The following is a 14,197-nucleotide window of genomic DNA, read 5'->3' as shown; positions in this document are numbered from 1 at the left end:
GGGCCCAAAGGTATGAGGGTCCCAGACCACGAAGGGCTTTAAAGGTCAGAACCAACACCTTGAATTGGATTCAAAGACTAACTGGTAGCCAGTGCAGCTGCTTCAGAGTTGATGCCATATGAGCTGACCATGGACACCTGATCAACAATATAGCAGCTGCATTCTGCACCACTTGATTTCTCTGGAGTGTCTTCTAAAGTAGACCTACATAGAGTGAGTTGCAGTAGTAATGGGAGTGACAAATTCCCTGCGACCAAAATCCTTCCCAGCCACAGGACCTCAATTTTCAAAAGATTTAATTTCAGCCAGCTCCCCTCAGCCATCCATCACGGCATCCAGGCATGGAGCTACGAAAGAGATATATGCTTCTGGTTGCTTATCAAGTAGAGGGTAGAGTTGGGTGTTGTCAGCATACTGATGCCATCCAACCCCAAGCCTCCTAACAACATCCGCTAGAGGATTGCATGCGCACACATATACACAAACCATTGTAAAGCAGTAGCTCTTACCCCATGAGGCTAGGTGGTCAACCAGGACCAAATGGTCAACTGTGTTAAATGCTACTGACAGATCAGCAGAGCACAACCGTCCTTATCAAGCTGAAGCCAGATGCTGTCAACTAGAGCTATTAAAGTCCTAAAGCCAGTCCTGAAGCCGGACTGGAATGGATCAAGTTCTGATGTATCATTCATCAGAACTTGATCCATTGGTCAGCCACTACCCTATGAATGACCTTACCCAGAAAAGGCAAATTCGACACTGGGCAGTAATTTGCTCACCTTTACCCTAGTCTGACATGCTAATCAATATACCTCAGTGGCTCTTAATGACAACTGTATTTCTACAGCATCTTAATAATACCTGTTTGGTAAAGTCTGTAGCTTACACATTTTATAGAACAGTACATTAATGGTTATTATCTTTTGGTGAAGACACACTACTTCAACACGCATAATCTGGTCAGGGGGTTTAAGTGCCACATTAATGCCAACCACTATCTGATGCATGTATAGAATGGTTGCTTAATGGCTTGCAATAAACAGACGCTCTTCTACTTAAGAGCCTCCTCCAAAGCAACATTTTAATCAGCAAAGTGATCTGTCATAAAAATTATGGATTTTAAAAACAAACATTAACAGTAAATTACAAAAAAGCCTCTAACCTCTAAAAGTGGAATAAGAACATTACAGCAGCCATCTTCTTTACTGGCAAAACAAACATAGCTATCTGAGGTGTACATCTTTCCAACTGTATGACAGCGACTAAAGGGTGTCCAGAGGGAACAGTCTTCGACTTTATGCAGCTTCTCCTTCTTTGGCAGCCTGAAGAAAGCTCTGAAGTATTCATTCTGTGCTCTGGCTTCAAGATCCCTTTTAAAGGAGAACTACAGAGTCAATATCATTTATTTCAATACGGAAACAGACATCAGATTTTTTTTTAAATAGAACAGTGGAAATTAAAATTGCATTACTAAACATTTGGATCAGCACATGCCAACCACATCCCTCCCCCGCCCCGGCTAACTTTATCTTTGACACGGTATTTAAGATGAAACAATACCTTTAAAAACAAATAATTTATTTAGTTATTACCACCATCACTTTGGATACCAACAAACAATGGGTTGGATTCCACAGAGGATTTCAGCTGATGGAAGGAGGGCAATTTTCACTAAATGCCTCTCCTACTGCAAACTCCTACTACACACACACAGGCACACTATATTTAAAAATTAGGTTGGATCCAACATTTTGTGAACACTCATAGAACCTCCTGCCTTCCCCTCCCCTGCTCTGCAACCCCTCCCCCCCACCCATGCACCTCCTCTCAGAAACAGAGCTTAATAGGGAGGTCTGTAGCAGTGAATCAGCAAAAAATTTCCCTTCTCCAATGATGAAAGCACCCTTCTATCAGCAAGAAATGAACTCCGGATTCAGCCCATTTTTTATGCACTAACAGGTTAATACTTGTTTCTTATGCTGTAGACTTCTGCGATGGAAAATCACCACAATTGCATTTAGTAGTGGAAGGACAGAAAGGAAAAATTGCTGCCAGGACATTTTTGTTCCAGAGTAAAGTTGTTTTTACTCTGAATAATTGAAGATAATTGAGAATTTCAATACAGGTTGACAGCATGTTCTCCATCTCTATTTCTTTAGTAAATACCATCAAGATGATATGTTGCTGATCTGCAGTCAACTCTGATAGTGAATATTAATGTTAGCTTTAGCAGTCTAATGTTATTTTGCACATATCTAACACATTTCTGGCATTGCAGTTGTGATTGTGAAAGTCGCTGGGACTAATCTGCTTTCAACCGTAAGAATTTCAAATATTCTGATTACACAGACATTTTGCTGCTATCCACTTAAACATGATTTTTTAAAAAAAGATATCTTTTAACAGATATAACACATATTAATTAAATTAGGAACACACCAGTGTTATTTTCTTCACAACACATAATTTTTCTTTCTTCAATCGCTGTTCAGTGTAAGGACAACCTGTTCTTCCCTCTTTCACTGAAGAATTCAAAGTATGGACTAAAAATGTAAGGAGTGGCTTCCAACATCTGTGCTTTATTTGAAAATAGAACAATCTTCCTCAATCAAGACATTAAGAGACCTTTGTAATGTCTAATAAACCACCTACCAAGCTGATACTTAAGAGTATTACCCTGCTAAGTAGAAATGAAGATTTTGCAGCTATTCAAAAATACAAGATAGTTTAGATAATCTTTTTCAGCAAAGTTTCGCACAGAAAGTAAAGCCTGACTTTGATTGAAACAAACAATGGAAAGGGCACAGAGGCATTTTGTTAGTGATCCAGTTTCTTAACAGAAGAAACTTAGACAACACAGGTAATGAATGATTAGCTAGTGTTACTGCTGAATCAGGACATGCCTTTTAAATGGCTCAGTACAAAAAATATTTTCCCATTCTTATCAGTACAGATTAAAATGAGTGATAGCATCTCCAACCAGTATTGTACAAGCCTCTTTGCCAAAATAAGATGTAAGGGAAGGCAATTTATCAATGTCCATACACACAAAGTAGTTCTTGAAATGCACATGGAAAAGCACTAAATTAATAGAAAGAGATAAAGCACTGCCTCTAATGCTTAAATTGCTCATATGTACTTATGCTTTCCACATGAGGACAAGCTTATGTAGTGTCCTGTTGCTGCAGCTGCCAATCCAGCCAAATGGCTTCTACATGGCAATTTTCCTTGTAGTTTCCCTGCCCCAGTCCCCTGGCAGTGGTCATCTCCCCTACCCACCAGAGGTTTTTTTTTACTTAAAAAACAACAATTGAATATTGTAACAATTATTGTGTTGGTTTCTCTGAATTCCAAGCTTTCATTTAAGGGGAAAATGGGAGCGGCTCCCAAGATGGCGCTAAGATAGAAGCCCTGGCTGCATTGCTCCGTGCAAGTTGAATCTATTTTATCTTGACTTATCTAACCTGCCTCCTACTTGACCATTTGATTCATAACAGTATACTGCAGCTGGTCCCTCTGAGAGATAGAAAAAGCTAGAAAAAGGTCTTATCTTGAATCCTTTCTGTAGAGAAGGGTTAGGAAGGCCGATCCAATTAAGCTGCCATTGGCTTTAGTTTTAAGCAATCAGGTCCTCAATTATCTAAACTAGCCTCCTGTCCTCTCACTACTTTGTTAACCAGTGCAGTTGATAGCCAAAACTAAGAAGATATAAACTGCTGTTTATAAAGGCTAAGCCTTTAATTGTGTAATTAACAGTTTCTGTTAAAAACACTTTAAGGTAGAGCAATGGGAACAAACAAACGAACACGCGACCTAGAAGATTCAGTCACACACACCCCACTTGCAAGCATAAAAGAATTAAGGACTATTTTGTATCAAAGGAGCCCATAAACTTGTAACATTTTCACTGCAAATCGATTTGCTCCTCTGTCTGATAATTCTGACTAGACATGGGCACGAACCAAAAAAAATTAATGAACCTGCAGTTCGTAGTTCGGTGCCACCGACGAACGTGAACAAATGAACCATAACTAACATTTCCCATTGCCAAACTGGTTAACGGTTTGTGGGCATCGGAACAGCCCCCGTTGCACTTAGAGAGCCCATATTCACAGGGAGTGTTTAGGAGGCTGTCCTCCAGCCAGCATCCAAGTTTGGTCAAGATTGCAATAGGGATCTTGGAGTTATACCCTCTCCAATCCGAGGCCCCCAGGAAACTCCCACTCGATACAATTAGAGCCACCAGTTGACGTTGGCCCAGTGTACAAGCGGTTGGCCGTCAGAACTGCCTATCAGGGTTTGCAGGGATGAGATTGGAGTGCCCATGGCTACAGAACACCCCCCTCCCCCCAGGTGTCTTCTCCCATGTAACCAATTGTAACCACTTTGCAGCTCTATGGTTGGAAGGAAGACCTGCCGATCAAGGTAAGCTGGGCTTCGATTCGGGTTTCCAGGGCAACAGAAGGAGTAAAGACAGGCATTCCCCCAGCTCCGTTTCCAAGGGAATTGATTGATGGTGCCTGACTGTCTGGCTTTACGAACCATAGGCGAACGCAACGAACCGGGCTTCCAATGAACATTGGTTCGTTGGCCATGGACCCTCACGAACCGCTGGATCACGAACAGACAATCAGGCGGTTCGTGGGTTTTTTTGGTTTGTAATGCGGTTCGTGCCCATGTCTACTTCTGACCCTGAGGAAAATCTTACTGTAGAACCTAACAACCCACCAAAAATAGCAACAAGCACAGAGGAAGCAAATAATAATTTGGAGGAGCTTTCTATATTTACAGCCAAGACAGTGAACTCTATTTTTGAATCCCTGAAAGAAATAAGATCAAATCCAGAACAACTTACAAAGCTTGCAACAGGATTAATGAGTCCATTAAAATCTACAAATGACAACACACCCAGGGATATTCAATCCCGTATAATCTCATCACTAAATGAGAACAATCCAGGTTTGGATCAAAAGCAGGCAGGAAAAAGTAGAAGACCTTATAATCTGACTCTGCAATCACACTGTATTCCGATACAGGGGACAGGCCTCTAATTGGAAGTCTAAAAAACAAGTTATTTCCCATATGAGAACTTTTTTTCCAGAGAACAACATGCTAATAGATCTAATTTTGGTAGGAATGTTAAACAGCTCGAATCAAACACAGAAGATTCTTCTGAACTTCAACAGCCTAAAGATGCCTGCATTGCTACTCCATCAGAAAATCTATCTAGGAACTAGAATCTTTCCGATTAGGGTTATTGCTAACTCCATAATAACTCCTTTACTTCCAAAACTGCAATAGACAAAACTGCAAAGTAAATACCCCAATAAACATGAAAGTCCTCCTTGAGAAGTTTTAACAATTATGTCTCACAGGTTAAAATTAGCACACCTGAAGACTTCCAGCAGGAAAGAAAATGTTTCCAGATTAAAAATTCTATTGAAGTTGATTTAATCAACTCCTTCTCGAATCTACCAGATGACGAACAGTCAGCATAAATTACAAGACTGTAATGGCTAAGAACAAAGATCTTGTCATTAAAGGAAGTCCCAACAATTCAAGTGCTACTCCATCACTCAGAACATGAGCTGGTGACAGTGAACCCGGGCTCTTGTGTTACAATTCCATCCCCTGCTGTTGCTTCAGATAGCCTTGGAAATCACCGGACACCAGATGCCAGTCAATTGATGGAATGTGAAATGAAAAAACATCACACTTCTGCACACAATACAAACTCTTCAGAGAATGGAGCACAATTTCAGTGCACAGGCACCCTATTGTGTATTAATGTTTACTTACCGCCCAAATATTCTAAAGCCCAGGATAAAGGGAAATATGGGACCAGCTGTTTACAACTATTGAAGACTTAATGTCTCAATATCCTAGTTTTTCCTGTCTTTCCCCATATATTCCCCAGAGGACACTCCGATCAGGGGACAAACAGCTGTTGGTGGTCCCTGGCCCCAAGGAGGCCTGCCTAGCCTCGACTAGAGCCAGGGCCTTTTCGGTTCTCGCTTCCACCTGGTGGAATGCTCTGTCTGCTGAAATCAGGGCCCAGCAGGACCTACTATCCTTTTGCTGGGCCTGCAAGACGGAGTTGTTCTGCCAGGCATATGGTTGAGGCTGGGCCTCCGCTGGCCTGAAAAAAGGGGTGTATTAAAATCTTAACCCTCCCTGTGAAGGCTGTCCACCATCCTGTTTTAAATGTGTATTAATACACTGTTGTTTTAATGTTTTAATGTAGATGAATTTTTTATTCTATTTTAGTATGCCGCCCTGCCCTGAGCCTGCTCGCAGGGAGGGCGGAATAGAAATAAATAAATAAATAAATAAATAGTTCCAAGGTGATTTTTGGTGGGGATTTTAATGCCAGGATTGACCCGGGAAACCTTGAGACCCGTGCAGACACCCATGCTCAGGTCGCTAAAGAAGCCTCTCTTTCAGACCATCACTCATCAGATTCTATAATTAGTAAATCTGGACTGAAATTTTTAGAACTGCTTTCTTTGTTTAACCTGTTATGTTTTGCATGAGACAAAGCTTGATAGAGCTAGAGGTTCTTATACATACTTATCTACTCTGCATGCTAGCACTATTGATTATATAGCTGTCTCCTCCACGCTATTGGATCAAGTGAACTATTTTGAAATGGATGATAATTGCAAGCGACCATTGCTCACTAAAGCTAGTAATAAATTTTAAGAACAGAATTTTTCTGGTCCCAACCTCCAGATCCATTGAAGATATATCTCCTGGTCTCAGGAGATACAGGTGGACAGAGCAGCTACATAACACCATGGCTCTAATTTTGGAGCATGCTGACCTAAAAGTCAAACGGAAAGCTTTATTAATATACTTGACTGGATTCTGTGGTAAATCTCTGGTGACATAAGAGTTTCCATCAGTGGAACAGGATTTTCTTGCCTTTTCTGCAGTCCAAATGTTCCCCCAGTGATGCTCCTGTATGACAAGGGCACTCCAGGATAATATATAGGGGGGAATTGGCAAAAATAGCTTTCTTTTCATTAGGGGAAATTGTACATAGGAACCAAGTGCATGCAGCAGTGGCGCCAGGGTTTTTGGCGCTTGCGGCCAGCCCGCAGCCAGGCGCCCACACCCGCGCACATGCACCAGCCCGCGTGATGACGTCATGTGTGACGTCATTGCGCGCACATGCGCGTGAGAGAGAGAGTGCGCGCGGCTGACAGCCCAATTGCTGTGGTGGGCAGCTGGGAAGGCGCACGGGTGGCCTCCGAGCTCTCCTGCTCGGTTTCCCTGCACCGCCGCAGACGCCTGCCCGCAGCTGCTGAGCCCGGCCGGGGGCGTGTGCTGGCGGTGGCGGTGGCTCGGGGCGGGAGGGCTAGGAGGCTGCAGGTCAGTGGAGCGCGCTCCCGCACCCTGCGCCTCCTCCAGTGCCCCCTCCGGCACCCCGCGCCCTGAGTCCACCGCCTACCTGGCCTCAATGGGCGCCCTGGCCCTGAGTGCATGAGTGGAGATCTACTTGTGAAACACCTCTTTCCCACTTGCCCTGTTCCGCTAAAGCCCTTAAAAAGGATGAATCAACACAATACATGTAAAATTCCATGAGTTACAAGCAGCTGAACATCTACAACAGACTCTGCCAAAAAATCACTCACTCTTGAAAACAAACAAAAAAAACCTTTCTAGTTGTAGTATCACAGCAAACTGGTTATTGAAATATAAACCACATCATGGATAAGTTTCACGTGTTCCACATCCTGAGTAAAATTACTACACAAAATCCATTAGCAGCAGAACATTTTCAGACACTGATATTAAGGTGGCATTGTATCCTAATATAGTAGAAAGCATGTGGGAGATTTAATATAAATACCTTTTGTAGTTACACATTGAGTCAACATCTCTCTACTTTTGGGAATTAGCAAATCTCTTGATTCTTCTGTAAAAGTGTATCTATGCCAGCTACTTTGAAAAAAAATTCTTGGCATCTTGTCTTCTGTTGAGTGCAATTTCCATTTTAAATCACTCTATGATCATGATGCACATGAGGAAGCCACTAATGTGGCAACTGTACCTTCAGGGACTCTCCAGTATGAAAGGCTCTGTGTTGCAATGTGGTATAATAATTACTTTCCCCAATGTCTTTCAATTCCTCACTAAGACCTAGTTCTCAGGGTCCTGCAAGACATGTCAGAAATAGCCACATGTCTGTCCCATCTACAAATAAAGCGTAGGTTATTTTATTTAGTAAGTTTCATGTTCAGAGTTCCTGGCACTTTTTAAAAAACATACATTTTCAGGCACATGGAGCCCCCAATTTGGATTGGAACTATGTCATGCTGAGTTTTTCACTATTTTTCCCAACCTGAAACAGCCCTAGTGTAATGATTTTATTTTTAAACCTTTAAAGCCTTTGCTTTTGGACCTTCAGTTCAGCTCCTCGTGTTTTCTTATACTTCAGGAGGGCTCTGGTCAGAACCAACACTCTTTCTATTTCTACTCATGCAAAGCTTCAGGTGTTCTCTACTCAGGCTTTTACTTTTGAGAACACCATCCCTTTTTATTTGTGTAACTTATATATAGTCAGTTAGTGGGGGTGGCTATGAGATAAAAAGGGATGCTTTTTTCCTTAACCAAAAAATAGAATGTATTTATAAGTACGTAAGTGTGATGGTTGCAGAGTACTGATAAGCGTATTGGTTTCAGTATAAACTTGGTAGTTTCAGAAATAATTGTATCTTGTCAAAGGTATACTCACAGACTCAGTCACACGGACTAATTTTCCACACAGATTTTCACAGTTTGCCTGACCTAGCCAGAATAATACCCCTTTCAGATTGTTTGCCTGATTTAGTCAGAATAACCTCTCTCCGAGATATATAAAAGTTGACTGAAAACCTTTCCCTCAGCACTGACTAAAAACTGCAGTTTCCTCTAACCCCTACAGTACAACTACCATCCAATCAGAGCAAACTCCAGAGCAGCTATTTGTCACATTTGGCTATATATACAGGTGAATGTAAATTTAGCCCAATAAGGCAAATAGCAGTTCCCTAGGGCCATTTCCAGTTGGGAAAACAGCACATTAGGTGAAGATAGGGCTTTAAAACCCCTTCATCACGTGCACCAGTACTGATCCAAATCAGGCCTCCATGTACCAGCAGAGTTTTTAAAAGAACACAGGAGCTCAAAACACGGGTCTCTCACCATGGAACTGATCTGGCCTCAAGGTGGCTGCTTCTTAACAGTCTGCTTTAGATTGCCTTCTTCCTAATATCAACGTTTTATCTTGAGGATTTTCTTTAATGGAGGAGCCTCCTGTAGTCTGCAATAGCACAGTACACTTCAACAGTGGGCTTAAGTCAAATGTAGTAAGCACAGTAGCAGAAACTTTTAAATTTTAATGAGCTTGAGAATTAGACAAAATCAATTACTGTGCCACTTAATTACTTTGTAGAATTAAGCACAGAAACTGCCTTGGATACAAGGTTAAATTATATGCAGCAATACACTTGCTAAGGGGAGCTGGATGTCATACTTTACCACAAAAAAAGCAGAAGCAACCTACTTCATACAATTAATCTAGATAAAAAATAGCAAGACCAAAAGACAATACATACAATTAAAACTGTATGTTTGGCAGTGTTCAAAGACTGGGAAATTCTCAATCTCTTTCCCTTGAGCAAGGCATGATAATCAACAACAAAAAAAGAAAATGTGTTTTCTTCAAGAATGTAAAACTTGCAGTTGTGCAACTTGATTAGTCAGTACATATGCTATGGAAAGAAACTTTAAAAAGATCATTACCAGAAAAATCCTTTAAAATTATTTTTAATTCCTTAGTACAAAGGTGACATAATTCATTCAAAAGCTCACTGCATATTCCAAGATAGATTTGTTCTTTATTTAGATTTATTCAAGGTAATGAAGCAAAAGGAGGACTGATAAGAGCTATTTATATGCCCTTCATTAAATACATATAATTTCACTATTTACCTCTTGGTGATCTGAGTAGGATCTTGCAGACCTGGATCCAGTTCAAAGATCTCATTATCCAGTAATCTTCGGAGAGTTACATCTGCCAGCTGTTCCATTATCCTGAATGCCTCATCAATATTAAGGAACATGGAAAAATCACGTTCTTTGCTTTGAGTGCTGATGCGAATAATGTCAGTCATAAAGATGTTGGAGGTTCTTTCCAGCTTCTGGACATCAACCCAGGGAATAGTAAGTTTTACTGCCATTGCAGAAAGAGCAAAAGATTTATTCAAGTACACAGACATCAAAATCCCTAACACATTACACACAATCTGTGAGCAGTCAGCCCAGCCTCCGCCATTTTAATAGCAGTTGTTTCATATGACTGCTCAGGAGGATATTAAAAGTGTACAAGCCTCTGGAGTTTAAAATGGCTGCAGCACTGCCAACCAGAGAGCCCCTGGAGAACCAGGCATGTAAGGAATGCCGCACTGGAATGCAGAGGCATTGTGATGTGACTGGTCTCGCTATCCACCCAAGCTCTGGAAGGTCCAGAGCAATAAAGGTCTCGCTGAGTCACCCCCACTTAGCACATTCCTGTCCCTCTTCCTGTGATGAGATTTCCTGTCCGTGATCAAGGAACTGATCAATTGGCATTCATAAGCAGGTACAGTCGTTCCTGACACATTGTATCCCCTCCCTAAAAACACTTAACCTGGCTCCAGTACTTCATCAGGAAAACTGTCCCTTTTGTGCAGTGCTGGAACTAGTTTTGCACGCACCCTGGCAGTATCAAAGTACTCGGACCCTTTTGTTACACCCAGGAACCGACCATTAGACCCTTTGTCCTAACTGCTAGGACTCTCCTCCACCTCAGGGCACATTTTACCTATAAAGGTAGGCTCTGCAAGCTTCCTGGCTTCTCCCTTAGGGTCACCCCCTCCCCCCCAGTCTCTCTTCGTTCACGCTTGCTCGCTTTCCTGGATCCACAAGTGCTGTTCCACATCTCTCTCTGGGCTGACGACGTGGGACATTTGAAGAATCTCTCTCTGGACCCCTTTCTCTAGGATAGGTAGATATAATTACTCCCTCTTGCTCTATTCCCACGCTTCTAGCTATACTTCCTAGGACTCTGTGTGTGTGTTTGTGTGTGCGTGATTATTTCCCCCCAGTAATTGGTGTGTATGTGCATAAAGTTCTGTTCTTTAATAAAAGTTATTAATTGATTTGAAGTACCAGACTCGCTTGGCTTATTGGGATTGAGCTACTCTCAAAGAGCCAATGCTCAAGGAGATCAAAACTGGGATTACAATAAAGAGCCCAGAGAACCATAAACCTATATTATGAAATTAACCTACAAGTTTTAAGATAATTTTTACACATACTTCATTTAATTACATGTACTAATTCATAATTCCATTCCCAATATTTTGTGTACAGTCCCTTGTGAAGTCCTCGAATGATTAGTCCTTTTTATTTCCTGTTGCCTTTCCAGACCGCTCCGAGTAGATGGTATGGAGTTTACACATGACGTTTGTTCCCCCCGATGGGTAGAGTGAAACGCGGCGTTCCAAAATGTTACTTGGCAATCAAACGCGGTGTTCCAAACTGTCGCTTGGCTTGGCTACGAGCTCTGCCAGCTCATTTACTAAAGGCTCGTTTCGAGTTTCATTTTCTTCCGGCCACTCATTATTTTCTTCCGATAATTCTTTTTCTTATCAAAGCTGCACCCCTGGCACCAGAGGGAGGGACTAGAGCCCTAGCCCACCACTCCCACAGACCTGACATGATCAGGCACTGACAATAATCAATGTGAGCCCTCAGCCGAGGTGCCCACTGAGCTTGGCTCCAGGGCCTGGGCAGCAGCCCTGGCACCAGAGGGAGGGAGGGACTAGAGCCCTAGCCCACCACTCCCACAGACCTGACCCAATCAGGCACTGACAATAATCAATGTGAGCCCTAAGCCGAGGTGCCCACTGAGCTTGGCCCCAGGGCCTGGCAGCAGCCCTGGCACCAGAGGGAGGGAGGGACTAGAGCCCTAGCCCACCACTCCCACAGACCTGACACAATCAGACACTGATAAATAATAATCAATGTGAGCCCTCAGCCGAGGTGCCCACTGAGCTTGGCCCCAGAGCCAGGCAGTAGCCCTGGAACCAGAGGAGATAGATGTCTATCCCCCAAATCCAAGCTCAGTTAAATTCTCTCTGTCTCTCTCCCCAAAGACTAGCAAGTAGCCAGGAACAGCTCTGTCACACTCCACTGCTCGCTGAAAGTGAAACCCAGCCTGGGAGCCGTGCTTTTTATAAGCTGAGGTCCCATTGAGCAACACAGGAGGTCTGTGGTTGGCCGTCAGAGCTGCCTATCAGGGTATGCAGGGATGAGATTGGAGTGGCTACAGAACACCCCCTCCCCCCTCCGGGTGTCTTCTCCCAAGTTGTAACCACTTTGCAGCTCCATGGTTGGAAGGAAGACCTGCCAATCAAGGTAAGCTGGGCTTCCATTCGGGTTTCCAGGGCGATAGAAGGAATGCAGACAGCGTTCAGGCATTCCCCCAGCTCTGTTTCCAAGGGAATTGATTGATGGTGCCTGACTGTCTGGATTCACAAACTGCGGAAGAATGCAATGAACTGTGCCTCTAACAAATGCCAGTTCATTGGCCATGGACGCTCACGAACCGCCGTATCACGAACGGAAGATCGGGTGGTTTGTAGCTTTTCAACGTTCGGAATGCGGTTCATGCCCATGTCTAGTTGTGACTGAACATACAACTAATACTGCTATGAAGCTCACTGTGTGGCCTTATGCTAAGCATTCTTTCAGCCTAATCTATCTCACAGGGTTTTTGTAAAGATAAGATGAGTGAGTAACCATGTATACTACCCAGAATTCCCTGAGAGAATTGGTTCAAACTAATATTTTACAATGAACTTAAAAAACACGAAGTACTATCAGAAATGTCCTTAGGTCCTTGATGAATGATGTTGCAACCTCAGCAGAAAAATCTGTTATAGTTTTGGGTAGGCCAATCTTCTGAGTAGATGAAAAAAAGAAGTTGGCTGATTTCATTTCAAAATTAGAACAGAATTAATTTAGTCAGTAAACTGTTCACAGTCTTTGGATATGTATAACTACTATGGTATTTGTATTTTAGTATTTGTATTTTGAAACCGTATCCGTTATAAATCATTACCAGAAATGGAGATATCATGAGTGAAGTCATACAACGTAGTGATGGTGGCCTATTTTAGGCATGACCCACCTTCAAAAAGGGTTCTAGATATTTATTTATTTATTTATTCAATTTATATACCGCCCATCCCAGGGGCTCTGGGCGGTGAACAGTTAAAATTGATAAAAACAAAACTAAAATCAATATACAAATAATAAAACAAATTAATAAAACAAATATTCTTGTTCACTTATTCTCTGCAGAAGTAGGGCAAGTCAAACAGAGCCCATTTCCATCTTCTAGTCCTGCCCAGGCCAGACGTTTGCAGTCCAGAGGAGACAGGCAGGCAGATTGTCCTTCCATGTGCCTGTCTCTCCCATCCAGCTCTAGAAACAGTTCTGGCCTGGACAATCCTTGATTAGGCTCAGGCTATTCCCATCTAGCATTGCCAAGGGACAGCTTCATCTCTGTGCAGCAATGAAGTTCCAAGTTCAACATGTCCTATTCCATGTAGCCTTTACCATATGAGCACAAGTATGAAACACCTTAGTGGCTTTTTGCAATACTGGTGTGAACCTGCTCCACCTTAGGGTGTTTTCATCTGAAATGATTTGATCCACACTTAAAAGATGGATGGCGTCCCATCCTGTTTTGAGCACTGAAACAGTCTTATAATGCAAAGGAGGCAAACAGGTGTTCAGGAGAATGAAAATACAGTCAGTTAATTACCACATATTAACCTAATTCTGCAAACTATAGAGCAGTTTCTATCATCCATTCTCCAAAGTGTTGGGATGGGGCTCCACACAGAACTGTTCCCAAAATGCTTGACCCTTCAGGCTTTTAGCCTAAAATGGAATAACCTTCCAATGCTTTTCAGTTTGCATAGCATTGTTCAAACCACTTAATATTCTAAAAAAGGATTCTAAAGTGTCCTTTGTGAACAGGAGCAAACTTAAGAGGACTGAATAAACAAATTTGTCACAGGTCAATTAAGAATTGTCAGGGGAGGGGGGGACCAGGCACAACACTGCATCTAGCAGGCTATGCTTGATAACAACTATG

At 42.4% G+C, this 14,197-nt stretch overlaps 1 protein-coding gene across 2 annotated transcripts in view; it reads right to left on the bottom strand.

The window, feature by feature from the left end:
- Positions 1–14,197, bottom strand: part of TBC1D8 (TBC1 domain family member 8) — a 57,861-nt gene that overhangs the window by 21,216 nt on the left and 22,448 nt on the right. For both annotated transcript variants that reach the window (XM_054973306.1, XM_054973305.1), the window contains exons 5-6: positions 9,979–10,219; positions 1,163–1,370 (exon numbers count right to left, since the gene is read on the bottom strand). In XM_054973306.1, the coding sequence (XP_054829281.1) occupies positions 1,163–1,370; positions 9,979–10,219 (449 nt within the window). The remainder of the gene's footprint in view (positions 1–1,162; positions 1,371–9,978; positions 10,220–14,197) is intronic.

Source organism: Eublepharis macularius, chromosome 3, assembly GCF_028583425.1.
Source record: "Eublepharis macularius isolate TG4126 chromosome 3, MPM_Emac_v1.0, whole genome shotgun sequence".
NCBI lineage: Eukaryota > Metazoa > Chordata > Lepidosauria > Squamata > Eublepharidae > Eublepharis > Eublepharis macularius.
Note: the sequence above shows the minus strand (reverse complement) of the source record. Positions and strands in the feature narration are given on the sequence as shown.